Here is a 21,383-nt window from a genome sequence, read left to right on the forward strand (position 1 = left end):
CACAAACCAGGACCACAAACCAGGACCACAAACCAGGACCACAAACCAGGACCACAAACCAGGACCACAAACCAGGACCACAAACCAGGACCACAAACCAGGACCACAAACCAGGACCACAAACCAGGACCACAAACCAGGACCACAAACCAGGACCACAAACCAGGACCACAAACCAGGACCACAAACCAGGACCACAAACCAGGACCACAAACCAGGACCACAAACCAGGAGAGACTGAAAAGAACCAAGAGTTCTCATTTTACTCTTTCTTTTATTTTCTTTCATTCTGTTTTAATTTGGAATGAATTTATTTTCATATAAATGCAATATTTCAATGACTTCATGGAAATACTTATATACAAGTTTGATCTAATCATAACTCAGGGCATCAGGTCTACAAATATGAATGACTGACATCTAAAATTCTAGTTTCCTTTACAAAAATGCAGTGTTTCAATGATCATACCATGAGCCTAGGATTAAACATTCATCAGACAATAGGCTTATTGTTGGAGTGTCACATTGTGCCAATCACTATTTGTAATTGAGCATGACAAAGGTGGAAGAGCTTTTGTATATAAACTAGTGTTTTTATACATTCAAAACAAATAAAGATTTGCCTTTTATAGAATCGTATCGGGGAGCTTGTTTGAGGAAGCACGTCTGCTTGTACAAGATGCTCAAAGCTCTTATTCTTGACGTGAGCAACTACCAACTTTTGAAAAAGACTTCCATGACATTGAATATACCTGTGATAATACTTTTATGCGGTACAGATGAATAGTACTGGGTCAGTTGAAAACATGGCCTTGATCAAGATCTGCAGGCTGTGACAAGACTTGCTTATGGAACAGCCAGTTTTCAAGTGTGAAGAGAATATGCCAAATGTTCTGCCAACCAAGTGCAACACATTAACAAGTTGATCATCAGGAAAAGAATACTGGGAATGCTTCGCTTCTTTACAAAACGTTTCAACTGATTCCCCAAATCAACTCATTCAAATACAGGTAACATTGAACACTACATAGTAATGATGTATAAAGCTCTATATAAACAGCTGACTAAATAACATGGTATAAAACAACTCTACATATAAAACAACCCTAGACTTTAACAGGTAATCTGAACTCATCATACATCTCGAAATCATCATTGAAATACCAAATATAAACCATTGTACCAATTAAAATATCTACAAATAATTAATTGTTTTTCAATAACGATTGTTTGGCAGATCACTTCATGGTGAAAAGACCACCATTCTTCACAGGCCTCGGGTCAACCACCAAGTTGTGGCGGCTTAAACTACCCAAAGCAAACCTCGCCACAAACAGCAGATTGAATGAACACTCATAGCCTCGTATCCCAAATGACACCAACATTTCAAGGTATATACAACTCATTCGTACATGCATATTGTCAATCTTGAGGCCTGTGGAAAACTATGGCTTTCACTTGAGTTTTGAACTTAAGTACTTTTTGTGTCTTCAATAAAGCCTCGAAACATTGCATATATTGCTATCACTTCTCTAAGAACATTACGTTCCCACCAGCTTTTTAAGGCATCTTTCATGGTGATGACGTTACGCTTGAAGTGGCACGATATATAAAGGTCCATCCTAGTGAAGTCTTTACCAGTGTCAAGTACTGAGCCTAACTTCAATGTATAACTCCCCCCCCCCCCCCCCCCGACACATTTAAAGGACTACCCTGACGTATAAAATGTGCATAGTAAGAGTAGAAAAGTTGAAGCAATACAAAAGATGAGGAAGAAACCTGTTCAACCTTCTCTCACACAATGGATCAACCCACCAGAATCAAACTTCTGACAGTGGATCAATCCAATATACTGAACAGGGGGGTGGACATAAATGAGAGCACCACTTCTGTTCTGTTGTGATTGATCCTATAATCTTTTAAAGCAAAATACCGGGAAAACTGAATTGGCGAGACCACGATTAAAGAAAGCTCGGCTCAGCCAAGTGACAGAATCACAGTTAACACATTTACAGTCAGCGGACAAAAGCATCAAAAGATTCACAATGTTTGCACAGCAAGTCATGGATGTAGGATTTTGTTAGAAATGTGCACAGCTTGTAGTGTCTTACCCTGTGCATGAAACTAATACTGCCCTGTTGTCAAGCAAACATGCAACGGATGTATACAGGATCACACTACAAATACCATAAAGCTGACAAAAACTGAAATCTGCAAGACAATACATGCAATTGACATTGCCTACATGACAATGAGCATGACATTGTCTGTACATTTCCAAATTATATAAAAGTCCTGAGTGACAATCACAGTTTCCCTCAATCAACAATCAACTAATTGGACCAACTAGGGTCATACTTTCAAAATTGGCAGTGTAAGCTTCATTTTCTATACAAAGAGGCCCCTTCTCTGTGCATCTGAGGGTTGAACTGTGGCCGTGCAAACCCTTCCTGGCCCATAAACATTGGGTGCTGTAACATCTCACCGTAGAAGGCCATGTGGGCTGCATTAGCCTGCATCGACTGCATCTGGGCTTCGTACATTTGCTGGAGTTGGGCTGGCGAGTTTGGTGGGACTAGTCCCTGTGTCATTGCGAGATGTTGATATTGCACTGGGAGGAAGGCTGGGTGGATTGGCATGGAGACATCGAGAGGTGACCTCTTGTTATTCTGAAACGAGAGACAATACATTCAACAGATTGGGATGGGGTAGAGGTGATTGCCGGGGCCTGTTGTCGTCGCTGGCGATATGGGTGAGAAGACAACAGGTTCCTGCATCCATGCCACTCTCAGGAGAACGTGTAAAATCATCAAGTTCCCTTGCCATTCTTCAATAGCCGATGGTCAACAATACCAAAAAGGTAGAGAGTCATAACTTGGTGCAAGTTCGTTGCTCCATAACTGGTGTATAACCCTAGTTCTGACAATTGACTATCCAACAGCGAGTGACAATCTGATATACGTACTAGTGATTGAGTGTGTCTGTCCGACATTGCAGGCGATCCTCTAGGCAGTGATGCTGGCGAGGCTCGTGGTAAGGAAGATGGAGACGCCCTCGGATGAGAGGCGGGGGAACTCTTTGATTGATGAGCTGGCGATGCTCGTGTTGGCAGTGCAGGAGATGCGTGGGGAGGCGGTGTTATATCCATCACGTATGGCGAACCTCGACTTGAAACACGGCTCGAAGCTGGAGTCATCAGATCGTAGGTCGAAGCAGAAGACATTCGCGGAGGGTTGGCTGCATGTCCTGTTGGCGTCGACGAACTTCGCCCTGGTGAAGTTGGCCTATCCGTACGACGGAGGTTTAATGGAGCATTAGCACTTTGTGGGTGATACACAGGGATATCAATCCAAGTGCGATTGTTTGTCTGTGGCACAGTATCTGCCGTTTTCTCCTTTGCTTTGAGTGTTTTCATACTGAGGTCAGTGGGCATGTCGCCGGTGGTCTCTTGTCTCTGAGTAGCAGCAGTCGGCGGTAAGTTTTCACGCTCAGAAAATGGTTTGATTCGGATTTGAGGAGAGGTAACTTCCTCGTTTAGTCTCTGTCTTTTGACAGTCTTATAATATGGATCAAGTTCGGCACTACTTCGTCGATCTGTCCTGCCTGGCACAAATGGCTGAGGTTTATGATGATGAGCCAGGTGATCATACGTTATGGCGGCATATTCGGATTTTGGTGGCATGGAATATGGTCCTTTGTGTTGTGTGTGCTGGATGACTGATGGACGTGATGAATTCAACTTGTGCGAGTGTGCAGGAGGTGGTTTTGGGGGCGATGGGCCATTTTGCAGAATATGTGTATCACCAGAAACAGGAACATGAGAATTGACAATGGATGGTTTGAACTCTGGCTGCGTAAACTGTCCTATCATATACGGCAGAGCCTGCGTTTGATGACCCGGCCGGAACAGACTGGGATGCATAGCACCATGAGGTACCGGTATATTGGCTAAGACTGGCTGCATCATTGGAAGTCTCAGTGGTGCTACCAAGCCCTGTGTGACAGGAACCATCATCATGGCCTGGCTGGGATTACCATTCACACGCTCACACTCGTTCCCATGTACTGCCTCTCGCCGGCGCAACAGCTGACTTTGTCGCAGCGAGTCATTTTCTGGTAACGTTTTGGATGTATTCTCTTTTGTACTGAGTGTAGTTTTAGGTTTGCTGGCAGGTGGTGTTACAACTGGTTGTTTCTCTTCCTGTCCTTCGACACCATATTTTGACTGCAAAAGAAGCAAGACAATGACTTACAGATTGTATCAGTTTCGTATGGCAGTGATTACTTCCTCACTGTTGCAAAGAAGAGGAAGCTAACATAGTCACATTGATTCTTTACGACTTAATCCCCGAGAGCTCTGTAGAGGGTGACAGAAGGTGTGACTGACTATCGAGGGTTCAGACATGTCAGACTAAACAAAGGAGCCGATACGATCTGTGAACCTGCTCCACCTCTCTGAGAACAGAACAGCATTGTTCCATATGGTCATAAGTGGTGCATGCCACGGCCACATGGCTTCAAGACTTTGATGATACTGATGACCTGTATTTACCTGAACGCGCTTGAGAGCATTCTGCTTCCTGATTAACTCCCATTCTTTCTCCTTCTCTGACAGACTCTGAGTCTAGAAAACATAAAATGAACCCAAACTGAAATCAGCTTTGAAGTGAAGCACAATAATACAAATGGACAGTTGCAATTTCTCTGAAAAGATAACAGTAAAAATATGCTAAACCTTTGATCACTGAACCTATTGATGTGACCATTCATTGGAAAGCTCTTGAGGAGCACTTTCTGATGGTACCATTGGTAAACCTATTGACGTGACCATTCATTGGAAAGCTCTTGAGGAGCACTTGCTGATGGTACCATTCGTAAACCTATTGACGTGACCATTCATTGGAAAGCTCCTGAGGAGCACTTTCTGATGGTACCATTGGTAAACCTATTGACGTGACCATTCATTGGAAAGCTCTTGAGGAGCACTTTCTGATGGTACCATTCGTAAACCTATTGACGTGACCATTCATTGGAAAGCTCCTGAGGAGCACTTTCTGATGGTACCATTGGTAAACCTATTGACGTGACCATTCATTGGAAAGCTCTTGAGGAGCACTTTCTGATGGTACCATTCGTAAACCTATTGACGTGACCATTCATTGGAAAGCTCTTGAGGAGCACTTTCTGATGGTACCATTTGTAAACCTATTTACATGATCATTGTTTGGTAAGCTGATGATGATCACTTTCTAATGAGACCACTCTTACCCTTCTGCCCGGTATCTTCCTCTTCTTCTGTTCCCATTTCTCCTCCTCGTGGACATGTTTCTGAAGCTGTACCTTCTTGGCCTTGCTGAGCGCCCGACTGGCCACCGAGCGCACCTCCGCCTGATGTTTGTGGGCCTCCTCTTGCTGATGCTGCTCAAATGGGAGTAATAACCTGGAAGGGGAGCAGACGCCTTGATGAGTTCATGGAGGCATTAACGTCTGCATTATCATGTTGACTCTGTAAGATTCTGGCACCACTCAGTGGCAGCAATGCACACTGTTTCAAGACACTTTTCACCTGAAGAGTCGCTTTAAGCGGTAGATAAAAACCTCGACCTTAGGTCTGATGTAAATGAACCCTAACAGAGATGGACACTTCCTACATCCCCACGATGAATATCTTTATGTTCTGTTGATGATCATCTGAGTGGGCTGGCCTTGTTTACTTACTTTTCATAATGTCGCCTAGTACAGGTGGCAGCACTGGTATTGCCTGGATGACCGCCGAGTTTATCGTAGACAAACTTCCATAAACGCTTCTCACAAACCTGCCAACAGATAAATGATTAGGATCTCAAATGATATTTTCAACTTTTGGTTGATAACTCTCAATGAGGTCACTGTAGGCCTAAAGAATGTCTGCCATCATGATCAGTTTTGGCACAATCCGTTATATTTTCTGAACTCAAGGCCTTGTAGGAGTAGAGTTTGTCTTCACCAGGCCGGGCCCTGATATACAGTAGTCTAGCTGAGGTCTTACCTTTCTGTATCCTCCCAACTTCTTGATACTCGAGAAGAAAACAAACAAATCAACTGGAAAGAGAAAGTTAGTCATGTTCACATCAGATGGCAGCATGGTTGCAAACTTGATCAGACTTTCTGTGTTTTCAAACCAATCAAGAGAGAAAGCAGCCAACAACAGCATTGGAGTGAATGGCATGAATGACCCATTTCAAAAGGTTTCAGAAGTATCGAATGGTACACTAGTTAGTCCAATGAAGGTCAAAGATAACCCTGGAATCTTTTGCAGTGTTCTAAGCTTACCTTTTTTGAATCCAAGACTAGGCATCCTTCCGATGGGAGTATTACGACGGTTCATGAACTTGTTGAGGGCCATGAGGAAGACCTTCTCCTCACCGACCTTGTTGGAGTGTAGCACCATACGACTTGGACGTCCAGGCTGAAACAAGAGAAAGTGAAACATAGTATGATTTCAGGCCAAACATAGATCAGTTAGCCACTAACTGAATCAAAGACCAGTTCTGAGGTAACAAAGATTGATGTATCAATCTTGGAAACAGTGATGTACCCCCAAAGCTATGATACCTGCCATAGACTGTGAGACTGACAAGGTTTCTGCCACCAACAAGCAACGTCCATATCAGACCCCGACGAGAGACTGGCCACATCCCGAGGTGAACTGACAACCACTGTATCATCAGGCTCCCTCTCTAACCTCAACCAACCAACTACAGTCCACTGATTGCACCCACCTTTCTGCGAGAGACTGGCCACATCCCGAGGTGAACTGACAACCACTGTATCATCAGGCTCCCTCTCTAACCTCAACCAACCAACTACAGTCCACTGATTGCACCCACCTTTCTGCGAGAGACTGGCCACATCCTGAGGTGAACTGACAACCACTGTATCACCAGGCTCCCTCTCTAACCTCAACCAACCAACTACAGTCCACTGATTGCACCCACCTTTCTGCGAGAGACTGGCCACATCCCGAGGTGAACTGACAACCACTGTATCACCAGGCTCCCTCTCTAACCTCAACCAACCAGTCCACTGATTGCACCCACCTTTCTGCGAGAGACTGGCCACATCCTGAGGTGAACTGACAACCACTGTATCACCAGGCTCCCTCTCTAACCTCAACCAACCAACTACAGTCCACTGATTGCACCCACCTTTCTGCGAGAGACTGGCCACATCCTGAGGTGAACTGACAACCACTGTATCACCAGGCTCCCTCTCTAACCTCAACCAACCAACTACAGTCCACTGATTGCACCCACCTTTCTGCGAGAGACTGGCCACATCCTGAGGTGAACTGACAACCACTGTATCACCAGGCTCCCTCTCTAACCTCAACCAACCAACTACAGTCCACTGATTGCACCCACCTTTCTGCGAGAGACTGGCCACATCCTGAGGTGAACTGACAACCACTGTATCACCAGGCTCCCTCTCTAACCTCAACCAACCAACTACAGTCCACTGATTGCACCCACCTTTCTGCGAGAGACTGGCCACATCCTGAGGTGAACTGACAACCACTGTATCACCAGGCTCCCTCTCTAACCTCAACCAACCAACTACAGTCCACTGATTGCACCCACCTTTCTGCCAATTGAACATTGACCATTCTTAACAGGTGTTTCCGGCTCCTCAGACTCTGAACAACTGAAGCTGCCATCCTTGGACAATCGCTTCTTCTTGCGTGGTCGCCCCTTCAGATTGGGAGCTGGAAGACGAAGACATACTTGAGGAGTTGGTATCAAGACACTGATGATGCCAGCATGTTTAAGGGTTTTACAGCAGCATGGCAGAGCAGGATCAGTAATGATGCCAGTTTGGATGTGACAGTTCTCCATGTATCGCAGTCACTTCCATCATGTTGTCATAAACCAATGAAACTGCAACCCGAGATTTAAGACATCACCGTCCCCCCCCCGTACCTACCTAAATGATCACATCTCTCCTCCAAACTTTCCAAATCCGCCGAGTCAAATGTATCCTTACAAAATAGCACCCGTGAGTTTTTCTTGGTGACGGTGAAGCCGCCAATGGCTGCCACGATTGCATTCTTTAACCACTTATCCTTCATATTGCCGAGGCGTTTTAGGATGGCTCGGAACCGACAGTAGCGTGGGTAGCTGAGGATGGTGATCTGAGGGTCAGAGCTGCCAACATCACCTGCAAACACACAAGGACAACGTTAGTTATGAATCAACCATGACCTCGAACTACCAGTCAGATATAAGATCAAACGTACTCAACATCAAAGAACGAAAACCGGGCGTCTCTTCTCAACCACTGCCACCTAGCAGCACATCCTGGCACTACTAGAAAGTCTATTGGTTAATGGGACACACATCTCAGGGTTAATACCAAGGGTCTCCGCTCTGCTGCTGCCACCTAGCAGCACATCCTGGCACTACTAGAAGTCTATTGGTTAATGGGACACACATCTCAGGGTTAATACCAAGGGTCTCTGCTCTGCTGCTGCCACCTAGCAGCACATCCTGGCACTACTAGAAAGTCTATCGGCTAATTGGACGTGACACGCAATGGAAATCAATAGTCATATAATTCATCTTGTACATTTATATCTGGGATGATAATATTTGTGTGTTATGCGTTTCACAATACAATGCACTTATTCCAATATCATCAGTTTGTTTAATACCCCAAAGCTGACGGCTGCCGTCATATCAAGACATCATTTTATTTGAGTTGCGTGAAGAATTTTAACAAATTTTAACATTTTTGTATGACTTATGAAATATGTGCTTTTTTTACTGCTACTACTACTAATATTCATAATATAGTCCTAAAGGTAGGCCTATAACAGATTTAGGTTCGGTTCACAGTTATTGAGTAAATTCAACTCAGATTCATCTTACAATAAAAAATTGTTTGATCAATTGATTTCAAATTAGAGAACTGAATTTTAATAAAACACTCAAACAAGGTTGTCTATGACAAAATAAACAGTTCACAAGATCCACTGTCACAGATAAACAGACATTCTCTGGAGACCCTGAACAGAGGACACTGGATGTCACTTGACTGTCTCTCATCCAATAAAATGGCTGATCAGCCAAATATGAAAGAAGCAATCAATTATATGGCAAATTGAAATGGTAATTTTAAGCTTCTTTGATAAACGCTGCACAATTCCAATGCAACTCTTGGTGATATTACAGCGAAGATGGGTCGCATTGTGTCGCGTCAGATGTAATGTCGCTGAGTCATGCTAGGAGAGATTGTGCGTCTCTTTTGATGAAGATACATAGATATGTGTGACGTAAGACAGCATAATAGTATGGATGGCAAGTGATGAGTCGTTTGCATGGAGGCCATTATAACAAGCATGAAGCACTTTAGAATCATTAGCCCATGGGTGCAATCCATAGTATAAGCATGAAATAAGGAGCATGCATTAAATAATCTCTTTTTCAGCTGCATATTGCAAGTATAACCTTAACTATGCCTACAGGTGTTATTTCACACATGAGAAAATAATAACACTAAAACACTTTACGCAACCCCCTTCAGCACAGCTGAAAAACACCCAATAAAAATTAACACTCTATCTAACAACAAAACAGAGAAAGTTTTTCCATTCGTTTAATTCATTATAGCCTAGACTGTCTTCTATTGTGTTACCTAGGTGATGGTGTTGGTGAGTACACTGGATGGCTTTACCATCTGCACATCGTCACTTAATTGGTACTAAATATTTATATATATGTAAAGCACCGGGTAGATTGACTTCCCTTCTGAAGATGCGATTAATCCATGTATGATTTTTTTATGTCGATATTTGATTGAAATATATGATTTTATTCTATAGTCATAATGAAGGTGCAAATGATGCAGTTTGCCAACCCAGGGGCAATGTTATTTTAGATCAAATACAAACAATACAAAATTAGAACATGAATCATCAAAACATTTACTCAAATTAAAAACAAGAATGATACTTCCATTCTAGCTCATACCAAGTATTCATCAATCTTATATTTGAGAATGGTTAATTAACTTGACATTGATGAAGAAAGACATAAACTGATACCAAATCAATGAAACTAAAGAATGTATGTGACATTATTTCATTAATTTTGGTGGATGCAGTGTTGTTACCTAGGAGATCGACTGCCCTATAGCATGTATACAGTTAGTGCTAGTCACGCTAGTAGCCCAGTAATCACTTGCTGTATTTGCTGAGCTATAAACATTCTGACAGATAGGAATACCAGATCTCCTCCATCCACCGAATATCAATTCATTTACAGAGAAGGAGATTAACCAAGGCAAAAGATACCTTGCTTTTTTCAGCAATTTAGATTGTTATTTTTGTCGACATAAGAGAAAGTCAAAGAGAATGCTGAAAAACAAATTTTTATTTTTATTTTCATTTTTGGGGAGAATTCTTGCCCAAAATTAATTTTCTCAAATTGCCACAAAAAATTTCAAATAAAGGAAATTTGACCAATTTGTAGAAAACTTAATTTTTTTGCCATATGTGAGAAAAGAATTCCAATATACAGCCTCGGGTATGTAGAGTTTCTGCTTGGGCTAAGTAAGCATAAGAAATACAGCATAATGATTGGCACACCACTGCCAGTCTACATAACACAACCCACATAATGATGGGCACACCACTGCCAGTCTACATAACACAACCCACATAATGATGGGCACACCACTGCCAGTCTACATAACACAACCCACATAATGATGGGCACACCACTGCCAGTCTACATAACACAACCCACAGCACCACTGCATAATATTACCAAACAAAACATATTCTATTGGAAATGTAAAGTCAATAAACATAAGGAGTTTTTATTACACACTGTAAATGGCGATAGATTTGACATTTTAATTGCATGAATCAACATGAGTCACAGGATGTCATGATGTCTTCGGATCAACGTCTACACATAAGATGAGTCGAAAGGCCTCAGCACCACTTTCCTGGGAAATGCATATAACCTGTCTAGACCCCCCCCCCCCCCAAAAAAAAATCATGGTCAAGTATAGCTTTGATAACTTCTGGCCAACTTGTCACGCCCTATATAAAGTAAAGTTTGCAAGGTTGTTTTTTAATGTGTTGAAAGTCCACCTATACTGCACAACATTACAGACAGGCTTGTGGAGTTACCAGCACAACATAGTGAAAATTATCTTAAAAGAAAAAAATAAATCAAAAAGCGATGTTGAATAACACAGAATGACACAATTAACAAATGGCTCTGGTGAACTTGCTGGTTATGCGGCCTTATTCAAACAACCAGCTGCTATAATCACTTGTCATCTAACACGTGATATATTTCTATCAACTCATATCAATTTTATTATTCACAATTTCAGTTGGCTTAATTGATATGAACATAATAGGTCATGTGGGTCACTGATTATTTCATGCAAGCAGTGTGGTTGGCACTCCACATACTGACATGAAGACCTGACAGACACCCGGTGAAATGCTTTTGTGCACTGATTGTGCTGCATTTAAAAAATGGATTATAGCTATTTTTCATTTCTAGTCTAAAATTCATAAAATTATTAACACTACAAACATTTTTCATCTATTTCTCATAAAATATTGAATTTATACCAAAAATGGCTAAATATCATGGGTACATCCTATCAAATTAAAAGCATGTAAAGTGGTGCTCTTCTTCTTGATTTTAATGATAATATCTCTGTCTTTGACACTGCTACATGGGAGAGGAGGAACTGATACGGGTATAACGATGGCGACATAAGACAAGGCATTCATTGGTCATGACTCAGGCCGAGAGTGGGATCATAGCGTGGAGATACTCCCTTCACGGGACTAACGGACAACAGTGTAACACGTTCTTCAAATCAACATATCAATTTTGAATACAAAATCACCATAGAAATCATCAAAGCTATGCTGATGGACCTCACCATCAGTTATCATCATCTGATACTTTATCGTTTGTTGGACGAACAGACAAAAAAACTGTGGATCAACGATTCTTTCTTTGAATTGAAGAATTTCCTCTGAATTGGTGCAGTCAAATTAAGGTGAAAATCATAATTCATTCATCTGCTCACTAATCCTTGATTTGACTTGGTGCATTGATTAAGTGATCGATCTTCATCAGGGTATTAGGAATGTGACTGCATGCTCACAGCGTTAATAGTGACAGAGTTGGATTAGTCACATCACGTTAGAACATGAAGCGAGGGAAATCATACATCGCCCGCAGGATGGGAAAGCGATGTTTAGGTGAGGAATAAATGGGTCAGATTCCATTATCACACTTGAAATTCTCACTATTGATTAAGGTGACACAGGGTTTCCAATTAACCAACAGGGGTCACTCTACATTTAACAAAATTAATCACCAAATATGATTTGAGAAGACTTTGCCATAGAGTGTCTGCTAGTTCCAACTAGCCCATAGCCAAGTCCTATTGAGCTAGCCATGTTTTTCTTCCCCCCCCCCCCCCCCCCCCCGATCCCCATCTCACTCACCACACCCAACAGCTCCACCCCTTGCAAGAACTTTGATATGATCATGAGATTGACTCTAACACAACAAGAAGATCTAATATATTGAGCCAAACTTTGAAAAGATTAATTGACAACATTATACATATCGAGTAACATGTTGGCTGACCTACTGTATGTGAGAGATACATGATATATTTACTGTTATCTGAGTGATTCTATGACCTTTTCAGATTAAATCACAGCATTTAAAAACAATGAATGTCAGCATGAGACAGCTGTGTCGGGAACTGACTCATGGCGTGAGCTGTAAGGCAATGTTTCACAAATATCCATGTCCGCAAAGAGTCCTCAAATAAGCTTTCAAAATAGGACCCAGGTTGAGCCAATTGGTCACATGACCCAAACATCGCAGCGACTTACCGATCAGTTTCTTCTCTTGTTTGACATCACTGAGTTTCAGACCTGAGTTGTTCGCAGCAAAGCTCTTCATTAGATTGTCGTCAGCATGGAGTTCCTCACAACAGACACCAGGGGTCCCCACCATCCAATCAGGACACATCGTCACCCAGTCAACAAGGTCTTCCGCTTTTAGGACGAACTTTTCTGCTGATGCGAGGATTTCATCCTGGAATGGAGAATGATTACTTGTCTTACTTCATGCCATGCTGCATGAGAAATCCCAGCAAATAATCACAACTGTAACATCTATCTTATCTGGCCTGAAAGGCAAAACATTCTCATGAATTAATACTACCAAGATGACCCCCACAACCACACATTATTATTTTCAACATGACCCAAGCCTCCTTTGAAATATTTCATGTGAAAGGTGCAACTGACTTTGTGGAGATATATCTCTGAGATGGTTCCTCTGAATTGAGTCATCACCTCATCATCCTTCATGCAAATCATTCCTGAGATGGCCCCATCCTTTAACTATGTACTGTATTTGAATATTGACATTGACATGGCCAATGTTAGAACTGAGAAATTGTTAGTTTATATCTCAGAGACACTCCCTCCTTGCTGAGTGACCACCTCACTACAATGCGTTATTCCTGAGATGACCCCTCCTTCAAACTATTGCATTTGAATATCGATATTGACTGTGTACGCTCCAATCTCTGAGACGCTCCCTTGTAGTTGAGTGATCACCTCATTATTATGCATATCATGCAAGCATTCAACGAGAATTATTATTTGGCTAATGTTCACTTCCTGTTCACAAACTCGTCAATGCTCAGCACGTAACCGGAATTCTTTGAATAATCAGCAGAGAAATGACATGGAAATAAAGATTTATTTAAAAAAAATTTAAACGACAGAACTTGCTAGGTGTTTTTAGCCAGTAGACCTACATGTACCTTGAATTGAAGAAAATTTGAAATGAACGGTTTCTGGAAAACTCATTATTTTGGGAAATTCACATTTTCATAATTTTTGCTGGGGTGGTTCGATATAAACCAGAGTATGACTTGAAATAATCAAATAAGCTGCAGTGAAACTTCCTGGAGCATCACTCCATCAGGCTGCAAACATTCCCCAATCTTGCCCTCCTGCACCCACAGCTTCAAGCCAGCAGATTCAGCACACATTCCATAAATCTGACACAAATGACTGGTTCGGATACAAACAGATTTATTGACAGCAAACATGCCACACTTGGAGAGTTGAAGAATATGACCCCAGGTGGCAGCACCTACTGCACTGGCCAGAACAACTGTATCAGGAACTTGAATATGCTTGAATACAAAATGGATTCGTTCTCATCAGAATCAGCATGATAACGTGAAATCAATACTGCAGTAATTAGCATGTTTGCATGCCTTATTGCATTGTGGCGCTGCATGGACCCTCCAAATCAGGGCTAACAAATAACATTGCCTTTGGAGATTGATTTAGTTGGGGTGTTGCTCTGTTCTGATTCTGGTGGCGGGAAATGAGTTTGCTTCGAGTACTATAGACATTTTGAGGGAACAAATGATTTTCATTCAAGTGCAGTTTATTTCAACACGAAAACATTCCTTAAAACTCATGAGACTTAGAGAGGATATGTGGCACACCTCAAGGTTTTTCCAAAATGATTGGTAAGAAGAGTCAATAGTGGGCAGCAATGAAAAATCAAAATGTCATATTGGATAACATAAAACTTTTATGAAAACAGGCAACTATTCAAGCCTTAAACTCCTCTTTGCCATCAATTGCAAAATGCTGAAAACACAACTATAAAATGTGTACACCTCCACAGGGAAACACTACCTGGTACAGTTCTCATCCACAGTAACCAGCAAGTTAACCCATGAATGCCCACATAATGAGAAACTCAATTATTCAAGGTACTGCTAGCCTTCTGATCGTGTGATAATGTCGTCCTAAATTCAATTTCAATAAGAACTGACAAAGAGAATTGTGATTTCATTTTCAATTTTCATTATGACAAAAGTCCTGATGAAGTGTCCACCACCAATGTAAAACCATAGATGAGACAAGTCCCAAACTATTCACAACTATCCATTGTCCAGCTTATGTAACACTTGTAACAGCTTTACACACAGCCTGCATGTCCTTCATGTGCACAGATTATTAACTGATGGTTGTTAAATATATAATTAGTTCACTACCATGAGCTTTTCCAGCTGTTTCGCACATTGAAAAGATATTTCAAGAGGCATGGATTAATTCTCTATTTGGGATTAGTCATTGTTGAGCCAACCATTCCTACCCATCTCCAGTTTTCATGGAATAATTTACATCTGATAATTATACTGATCACCTCACCTATAATATCATCACACATCTGATCAAAAGATCAAATATCCATGATTTTAAATGAATGTTTATGAATGTTTCAGTGCAGTATTTCAGAAACCTCTTGCAGTCTTTCTTTCGACACACATGATAAAGAAATATTGCAGCAATTTACAAATTTTCCATTATATTATTCAAATATTTTCACAATTTCAAAAATCGCCATTTATTTGATATGAAACAAGGATCACCTTTGATTACAATATAAACTGGTTGAAATATCGTGCAATAATCCAGCTGTGGTACACTAACTCAGGAAAGGTAATTACTAATAGATTCGATTCCCATACACCTTGTCAGGTTTACATATTCCACCGATACTCAAGGCTCTCTTGAGTGTGTAGCTGTATACAGTGTATTTGGTTATACAGGCAATCTATTCTAAACAAATGAAATAATGCGTAATTGAGTATGCCCCACCAGTTGGCAATTGGATAACAGCTGTCCTACTTCCATTGTACACAACTGGGATGGCAATGATAATGAACAAAAATTTTGAAAGAGATTCTTTTATAATTTTTAAATACACTTTACATTTGTCTTCTGTACTGGTTATGCAAACTGGCAGAATATTCAACATAAATATTTTGTAATTAATCTCAAACCAAAAGCGGCAAAATAAATTGTTGTCAAAAAATAAACATAACTTCAGCCACAATTCTGTTGAATTCTGTCCAACATTTGATTTTTAAGACAATTATCAAATTTATGTTTCACAGACAAAAGTTTATTCTGCATTTATATATTCACATTTAATTTGAATAGTAACTTCAGGTTTCAGGTGACACTCAATTCAGAGTACCATGCAGTGACCACAGAATCAGGCTACCAACACCATTAAAATCCTATACATGATCAGAAAACCTATTGTCATACAATAGCCCATTGAGAAAGCCTGGCTGGAGAGTCCATGTCAGGTTAACCTGACGCCAAGATTTCTACTCTTGTACCACATCAAGTGTACAAAGATCTGGTGTCAATGTAAGGTGAACCACTGTAAATGTCTGCTCACCCACTGAATACTAACTTATCCCATACATCATACCAGCATTGTACATAAGTCAGAGGTCAAATTAGGTTGGAAACACATAACAGCCACATGACAATGACACAACTGTGTATTTGAGACTCACTGGACCATGAGGCCATTGAAAGCATCACAGGTACCTCTGATGTAACAGCATTGCCATTGGAAATCTTATATGACAATTATTTACAGTTTTCAATAAATTATGCAAGTTTTTTATGGTTGGAGAATAGTTGCCTATGAAAATGCCTCAAAGGAAAAAGCTATATTTCAAACATTGGCATCATAATCAAAGTGAATGGGCCACCAAATTAGTAGGATCATTTATATAAGCTTTCTGTATTATCCTGTTGTTTTTATAATCTATAGCAGCCAGAATTTGAGAATTAGTCATAATTTTTAAACACTAGTGGCATATACACCATTGGAAAATGCCAGGTGTGGCAACTGTCACTATTCTCCACTTGGATATTCAAACTCAATAAAGCCATTATTCAAGACTCAAACTCGTTGAGGAAACTGTTTTGTAGCCACGGCATTCATCAAATCAATTTTTCGTGATCAGATAGACTGAATAGTGAGGTTGGTCATCAATATTCTAATCCTCACCTCTCCACCTGGTGCCTTGAGGAATATTTCATGGGAAGAAACTGGTGGTGGCAGCCTTGATGTCATGCATGTGCAGCTCAGTCTGTAGTCGATTACACACAATATGCAATATACTGCACACAAACGAATGGCCCAATTAGAATCTTAACCATGTTTACAGTATTGGACTAGGAGGCCTACTGGCCTTTGACAAAAAAATATGGGCAGAATTCAGGCACTGTCTGTTGCATTCCAGGTGAATATGAATAAAGAAAAACAAACAAATCTGAGTGAAAACGACCAAGATTGTTCAAAATATCTGTCTTTTTTTAAATAAGACTACTCGGTCTGCAGCCAGAGCGTGGCATTAACAGCAATTTTAATTTGATAGTTATCAATATAGAGCTAATAGCTCAGGTTGTGGTACGAGTAAGTACATGTGTATATTGATATTTCAAATCAATCAATCGGCAGTAAAAGCCAATAATCTGATAAAGATATGAGCTGTAATATTTCCCAAGTACAAATAAAAGGTTCTTGATCATCAGACATGAATGGGCCTGTCTCGAAGTGGCAATAGTTTGGGGGTTGAAAGACTCGAAAGTTGGAAATCAGGAGTGGCATTATTTAGATTTTATGGAGGTTCCAAAAAAATTTGAAAAAATAGAATTTCTGCAATAAATATTTTCCATTCAAAGCTACTACAGTAGTTTTCATGACATACCAACATCCTGGTTCAGGTAGAATAACAATCACCTTCAGAACTATTTCACAATTTTATTTTCAAGAAAATAAATCCCACTGGACCAGTCACTCTTCATGTCATTCATGTACAATACCAAATACTGACAATGGAAGATATCTTTTTACCTTTCAAACTGGCTTTTTTTCTACACTGACAACATTATGATTATCACAAACAGGAGTCTTCTGTAATCGTGAACTTGTGACCTCATTGCTGAGTATACAGGAGAATGTCATAGTCTGGCCTAATTTGCATGATTTAAGCAAAAACCCCTCAACTGGGGCAGTTTGATGATCAAACCACACATCATCAAAATCCAGGACATGAAACCAGCTCATATTCAACATGTAATTGTTCATTCAAATTGCTCACTTCAACTCTTTCACATTAATTGGTTCCACCCTGTGGTCTTACTAGAGAGGTTTTATTATTGCCGTTCTCTCAACAAACGATATCAAATGTCTCGAACTGGGTCACCATCAAAGTGTATCTATCCATGATTATTCAGAATGTGTGTACAATATTTGAAAAAGTTTTCAACATCAAAATATCACGTGTGTTGAAAATAAATTTTATGATGATAATGATTCAAGGTTGTGTAGTTTATCACTTCTATGAGAGTTATTTTTTGTTCTTTTATGTTATTTCCTTAGTCATACATGTAGTTATTTTATGATTTTGAACAGTTCAAATTTTCTCTCCACTTGAAATTGAAAATTAAAGGCAAAGCTTTAAATTAAACAAAAATTCTGTGTCACGTTATCAACATTATTATAATAGTATCAAAGAATAAATCATTTACATTGCAAATCGTTGACCTAGCAAATAAACTCCTCATTTCATTGAAAAACCATTAGCATGACAATGGCAGTACATATTGTATAGTGAAATAGGCCAACACATGCAAGCAGTATAAGACAGGATACAAACGCATGTGCTATTAAATGGCCCCAGAAAACACTCCTTTTATATGTGATACCAGTGGTAAATTATAAAATAACTCCCCTTGGATGTAATGCAGCTGCTCAAATTACAAAATCAATCCATGAAATAATTTGCTATCAAGAGTTATTCGGAAACCTTTTTTCAATATTTGCTAATTGTTAAGTGCACCAAGTGTGCACATTTCTGAAGTTGATCCAACATGACTTTTGGAGGGCCCTCCTTTTTATGATTATATTTTTTGATCAGAGAAAATGGGACTTGGCAAGATTTTTCAACGTTCAAACAAAACAATATACAAGCAGTGGCATCGCAAAAAGGATTTTTTCCCCAAAAAGTCCCCCCCCCCCCCCCCGAACTGAAATAAAGTTCTACAAAATTACCAAAGTGGATCCAGCCTGTTTTTCTTGCCCACAATCAATTTACAATTGATCACCCATTCATGGTGGCCAAGCTGGTATTGTGCAAAGAGGACAAGCTTTCTGCTTTTGTTGAACATGGCCATTGTGTGATCCTCTTTCAAAACTATTCATGTATAAACAACTCTAACCAACACTCCCAAAAATAAGTTTTAAAAAAAATTGAAATGCATTGAATATTCAACTAAGCCATGATGTGTATAACAACTGCAAGTCATATCCTGAAATAGATTTACTTATAATCTTCAACTGATTTGAAAGAAAATTAAATCATATCAATTTTATTGATTGAATCAATGCACTTGTTCTAAAATTTCATATTCCTTTGATAACAGAAGTCAAACAACCTATTTTTAACCCTCACACGCCCAAATGTTGCAAAAGTTGGCACAAAAATTAACAAATTAGTGGATCCAAAGGACTGCCAAGTATGTTGCAAATGAAATTTAAAATGGTGAAGTTTGTTAAATTCATTAAAAAGTGGAATTTGAGAAACATGTCACAAACTCTCCTACCTCTCCATGTGCCTCCGCTCGCCCATCTGGTGTATTTTCTGGCAGGAAATAAAGTCGCAGGCTGCACAATAAGGTATCGTTGTTTTTCTCGGTCCATATTAACTGTAGCTCGCCGATAGACACGGGATAAGCGCTTGATATCTTGACGAAGAAGAATTCACTGAGAGAAAGGATGCGTGTGACACCTCGGCGAGAATACTTGAAGGCTTTATAGAAGGTATAGGACGCATGCTGTCCGCAGGGGGCTCCAACTATCTGCAAGTGCAAACATACGAAAATACATCTTTAAATTTTCGTCTTAAAAAGTTTTAACTTTCAACAAAAATCAAATGATCCCCTATTTTGGCTTGGTAAAAATATGCTTTAAAATGGAATTTTTATTTTGGGGAAGAGGCCAGACCAAACTTTAACAATAATTTCAGTGATGACAATGTATATTTTTTGTCCCAATACCCACAGTTTATAACCATTATTTAGAAGACAAAACAGTGAAGTGATATATCACCAAAGGCATTCATTGCTTGTCAATGAAACAGCAGGATTCAGAAAATACCAGCAAATTTAGTTTCTAAGTGAGGAGGAGAATGGAGGTGATGCATGTAGCTACAAAAATGAAACTAGGCCCCATCTCTGCCTCTGGTAATAAAATTGATATTTTTTTAATAATTTCAATATAAACACCATTCAATAATTAAAAATAATCATTATCAGCATATATCAACGCAACAGTCAAGTACATTGGGAATGGTGGCAAATTAAGCTAGGCCCACAAATTGACGAAATAATGGCTGGCCCATAAGTGTGTATCAACAGCATGTATGGTGCACTATTCAAGTGCATTCACTCCCCTATCATTCATACACATTTCATGATAAATGAAGACTTCAATAAATATGCTGAAAAATTAATTCCAGACACATCTAAAACTGAAAACGCTGGTTGCATCTGAAAGAGGATAGATAAATGAATATTTTAAACTACTTACAGTTATTTTGGAGCTCCCCATTTCCACAAACTTTCATCGAATTATCTAAACTTGTTGAATAGACTCTTGACAATACACAGAGTCTAATTAGTGACGTCACACACTCAAATACTTGGCTTATTATCATAATCTATTCCCGATTTCCAAAGCGTTCTAGAATGCACAAGTGGGGTATTCGGATCGCAGAATGTGCTTTGAACCTTTATGTATATTTAGAATCACTGGGAATGCAACAAAATGTCGACTTCACACGTAATGCTTCAAAATTCGAGGAAATAAAGATCGCGCATCATTCACGATTTGATGAATGGCCACGAACGTGCACTCTCGTCTCGTGGCGTGAAAGTTCACTGTAGAAAATGTACACATTGGAAACTGCCCTGAAACGAGATGACACCTGGGACCATGGTTGATGCGATCTAACCCATGTGACCTAAATAACATGGTGAATGAATTTAGCAGACGTCTTTTTTGTTGGAATAAAATAAAGCATAATACTTTGTTGGATAAAACGCTCCAAACAGTAAAAGAAAAGGTGTTAGATAATCATTGTAATTGAATAATCCATATGAGGAACAAGTATTCGTATGCCTGATTGGGGGAATGTTAATATTGCATGGGATGGGCTGCACGCAAAGCAAGTATAACTGCAACCCTCTATTGTAATTTTTTTTTAAATTAAAATAACTTTATCATAAAAATATATATATAAATGGATCATAAAACAGGTCGCTAGGACCTCTTACATTATGTCCATAAAATTTAGTCCCTTGCAACATCGAGGAGCAGACCAGAAACGGTTTCCGCATATGCTCAGAAAGAATTTTTTGAAAAAAAATTAAATTTTAG

At 39.8% G+C, this 21,383-nt stretch overlaps 1 protein-coding gene across 1 annotated transcript; it reads right to left on the reverse strand.

Annotated features, from left to right (window-relative positions):
* Window positions 1-171: 171 nt before the first annotated feature.
* LOC135489196 (AT-rich interactive domain-containing protein 5B-like) lies at window positions 172-20,837 on the reverse strand. The gene is made up of 12 exons (XM_064774424.1): window positions 20,535-20,837; window positions 19,550-19,804; window positions 12,926-13,130; window positions 7,963-8,196; window positions 7,620-7,744; window positions 6,313-6,448; window positions 6,029-6,081; window positions 5,719-5,816; window positions 5,269-5,440; window positions 4,553-4,624; window positions 2,966-4,225; window positions 172-2,669 (listed from the first exon to the last, which is right to left on the reverse strand). Exons 1-12 carry the CDS (start codon window positions 20,553-20,555, stop codon window positions 2,382-2,384), a joined length of 2,919 nt encoding a protein of 972 aa, XP_064630494.1. The 5' UTR covers window positions 20,556-20,837; the 3' UTR covers window positions 172-2,381.
* Window positions 20,838-21,383: the final 546 nt, after the last annotated feature.

Source organism: Lineus longissimus, chromosome 6, assembly GCF_910592395.1.
Source record: "Lineus longissimus chromosome 6, tnLinLong1.2, whole genome shotgun sequence".
NCBI lineage: Eukaryota > Metazoa > Nemertea > Pilidiophora > Heteronemertea > Lineidae > Lineus > Lineus longissimus.

Bases quoted from the DNA above. Each gene is read 5' to 3' on its own strand.
- LOC135489196 (XM_064774424.1), bottom strand. From the start codon at position 20,555: ATGGGGAGCTCCAAAATAACT. The intron at 7,745-7,962 runs GTAGGTACGGGG...TTCGTCTTCCAG, and splicing joins GGAGAGATGTGATCATTTAG to CTCCCAATCTGAAGGGGCGA. The intron at 2,670-2,965 runs GTACGTATATCA...CTCTCGTTTCAG, and splicing joins ACAGACACACTCAATCACTA to AATAACAAGAGGTCACCTCT.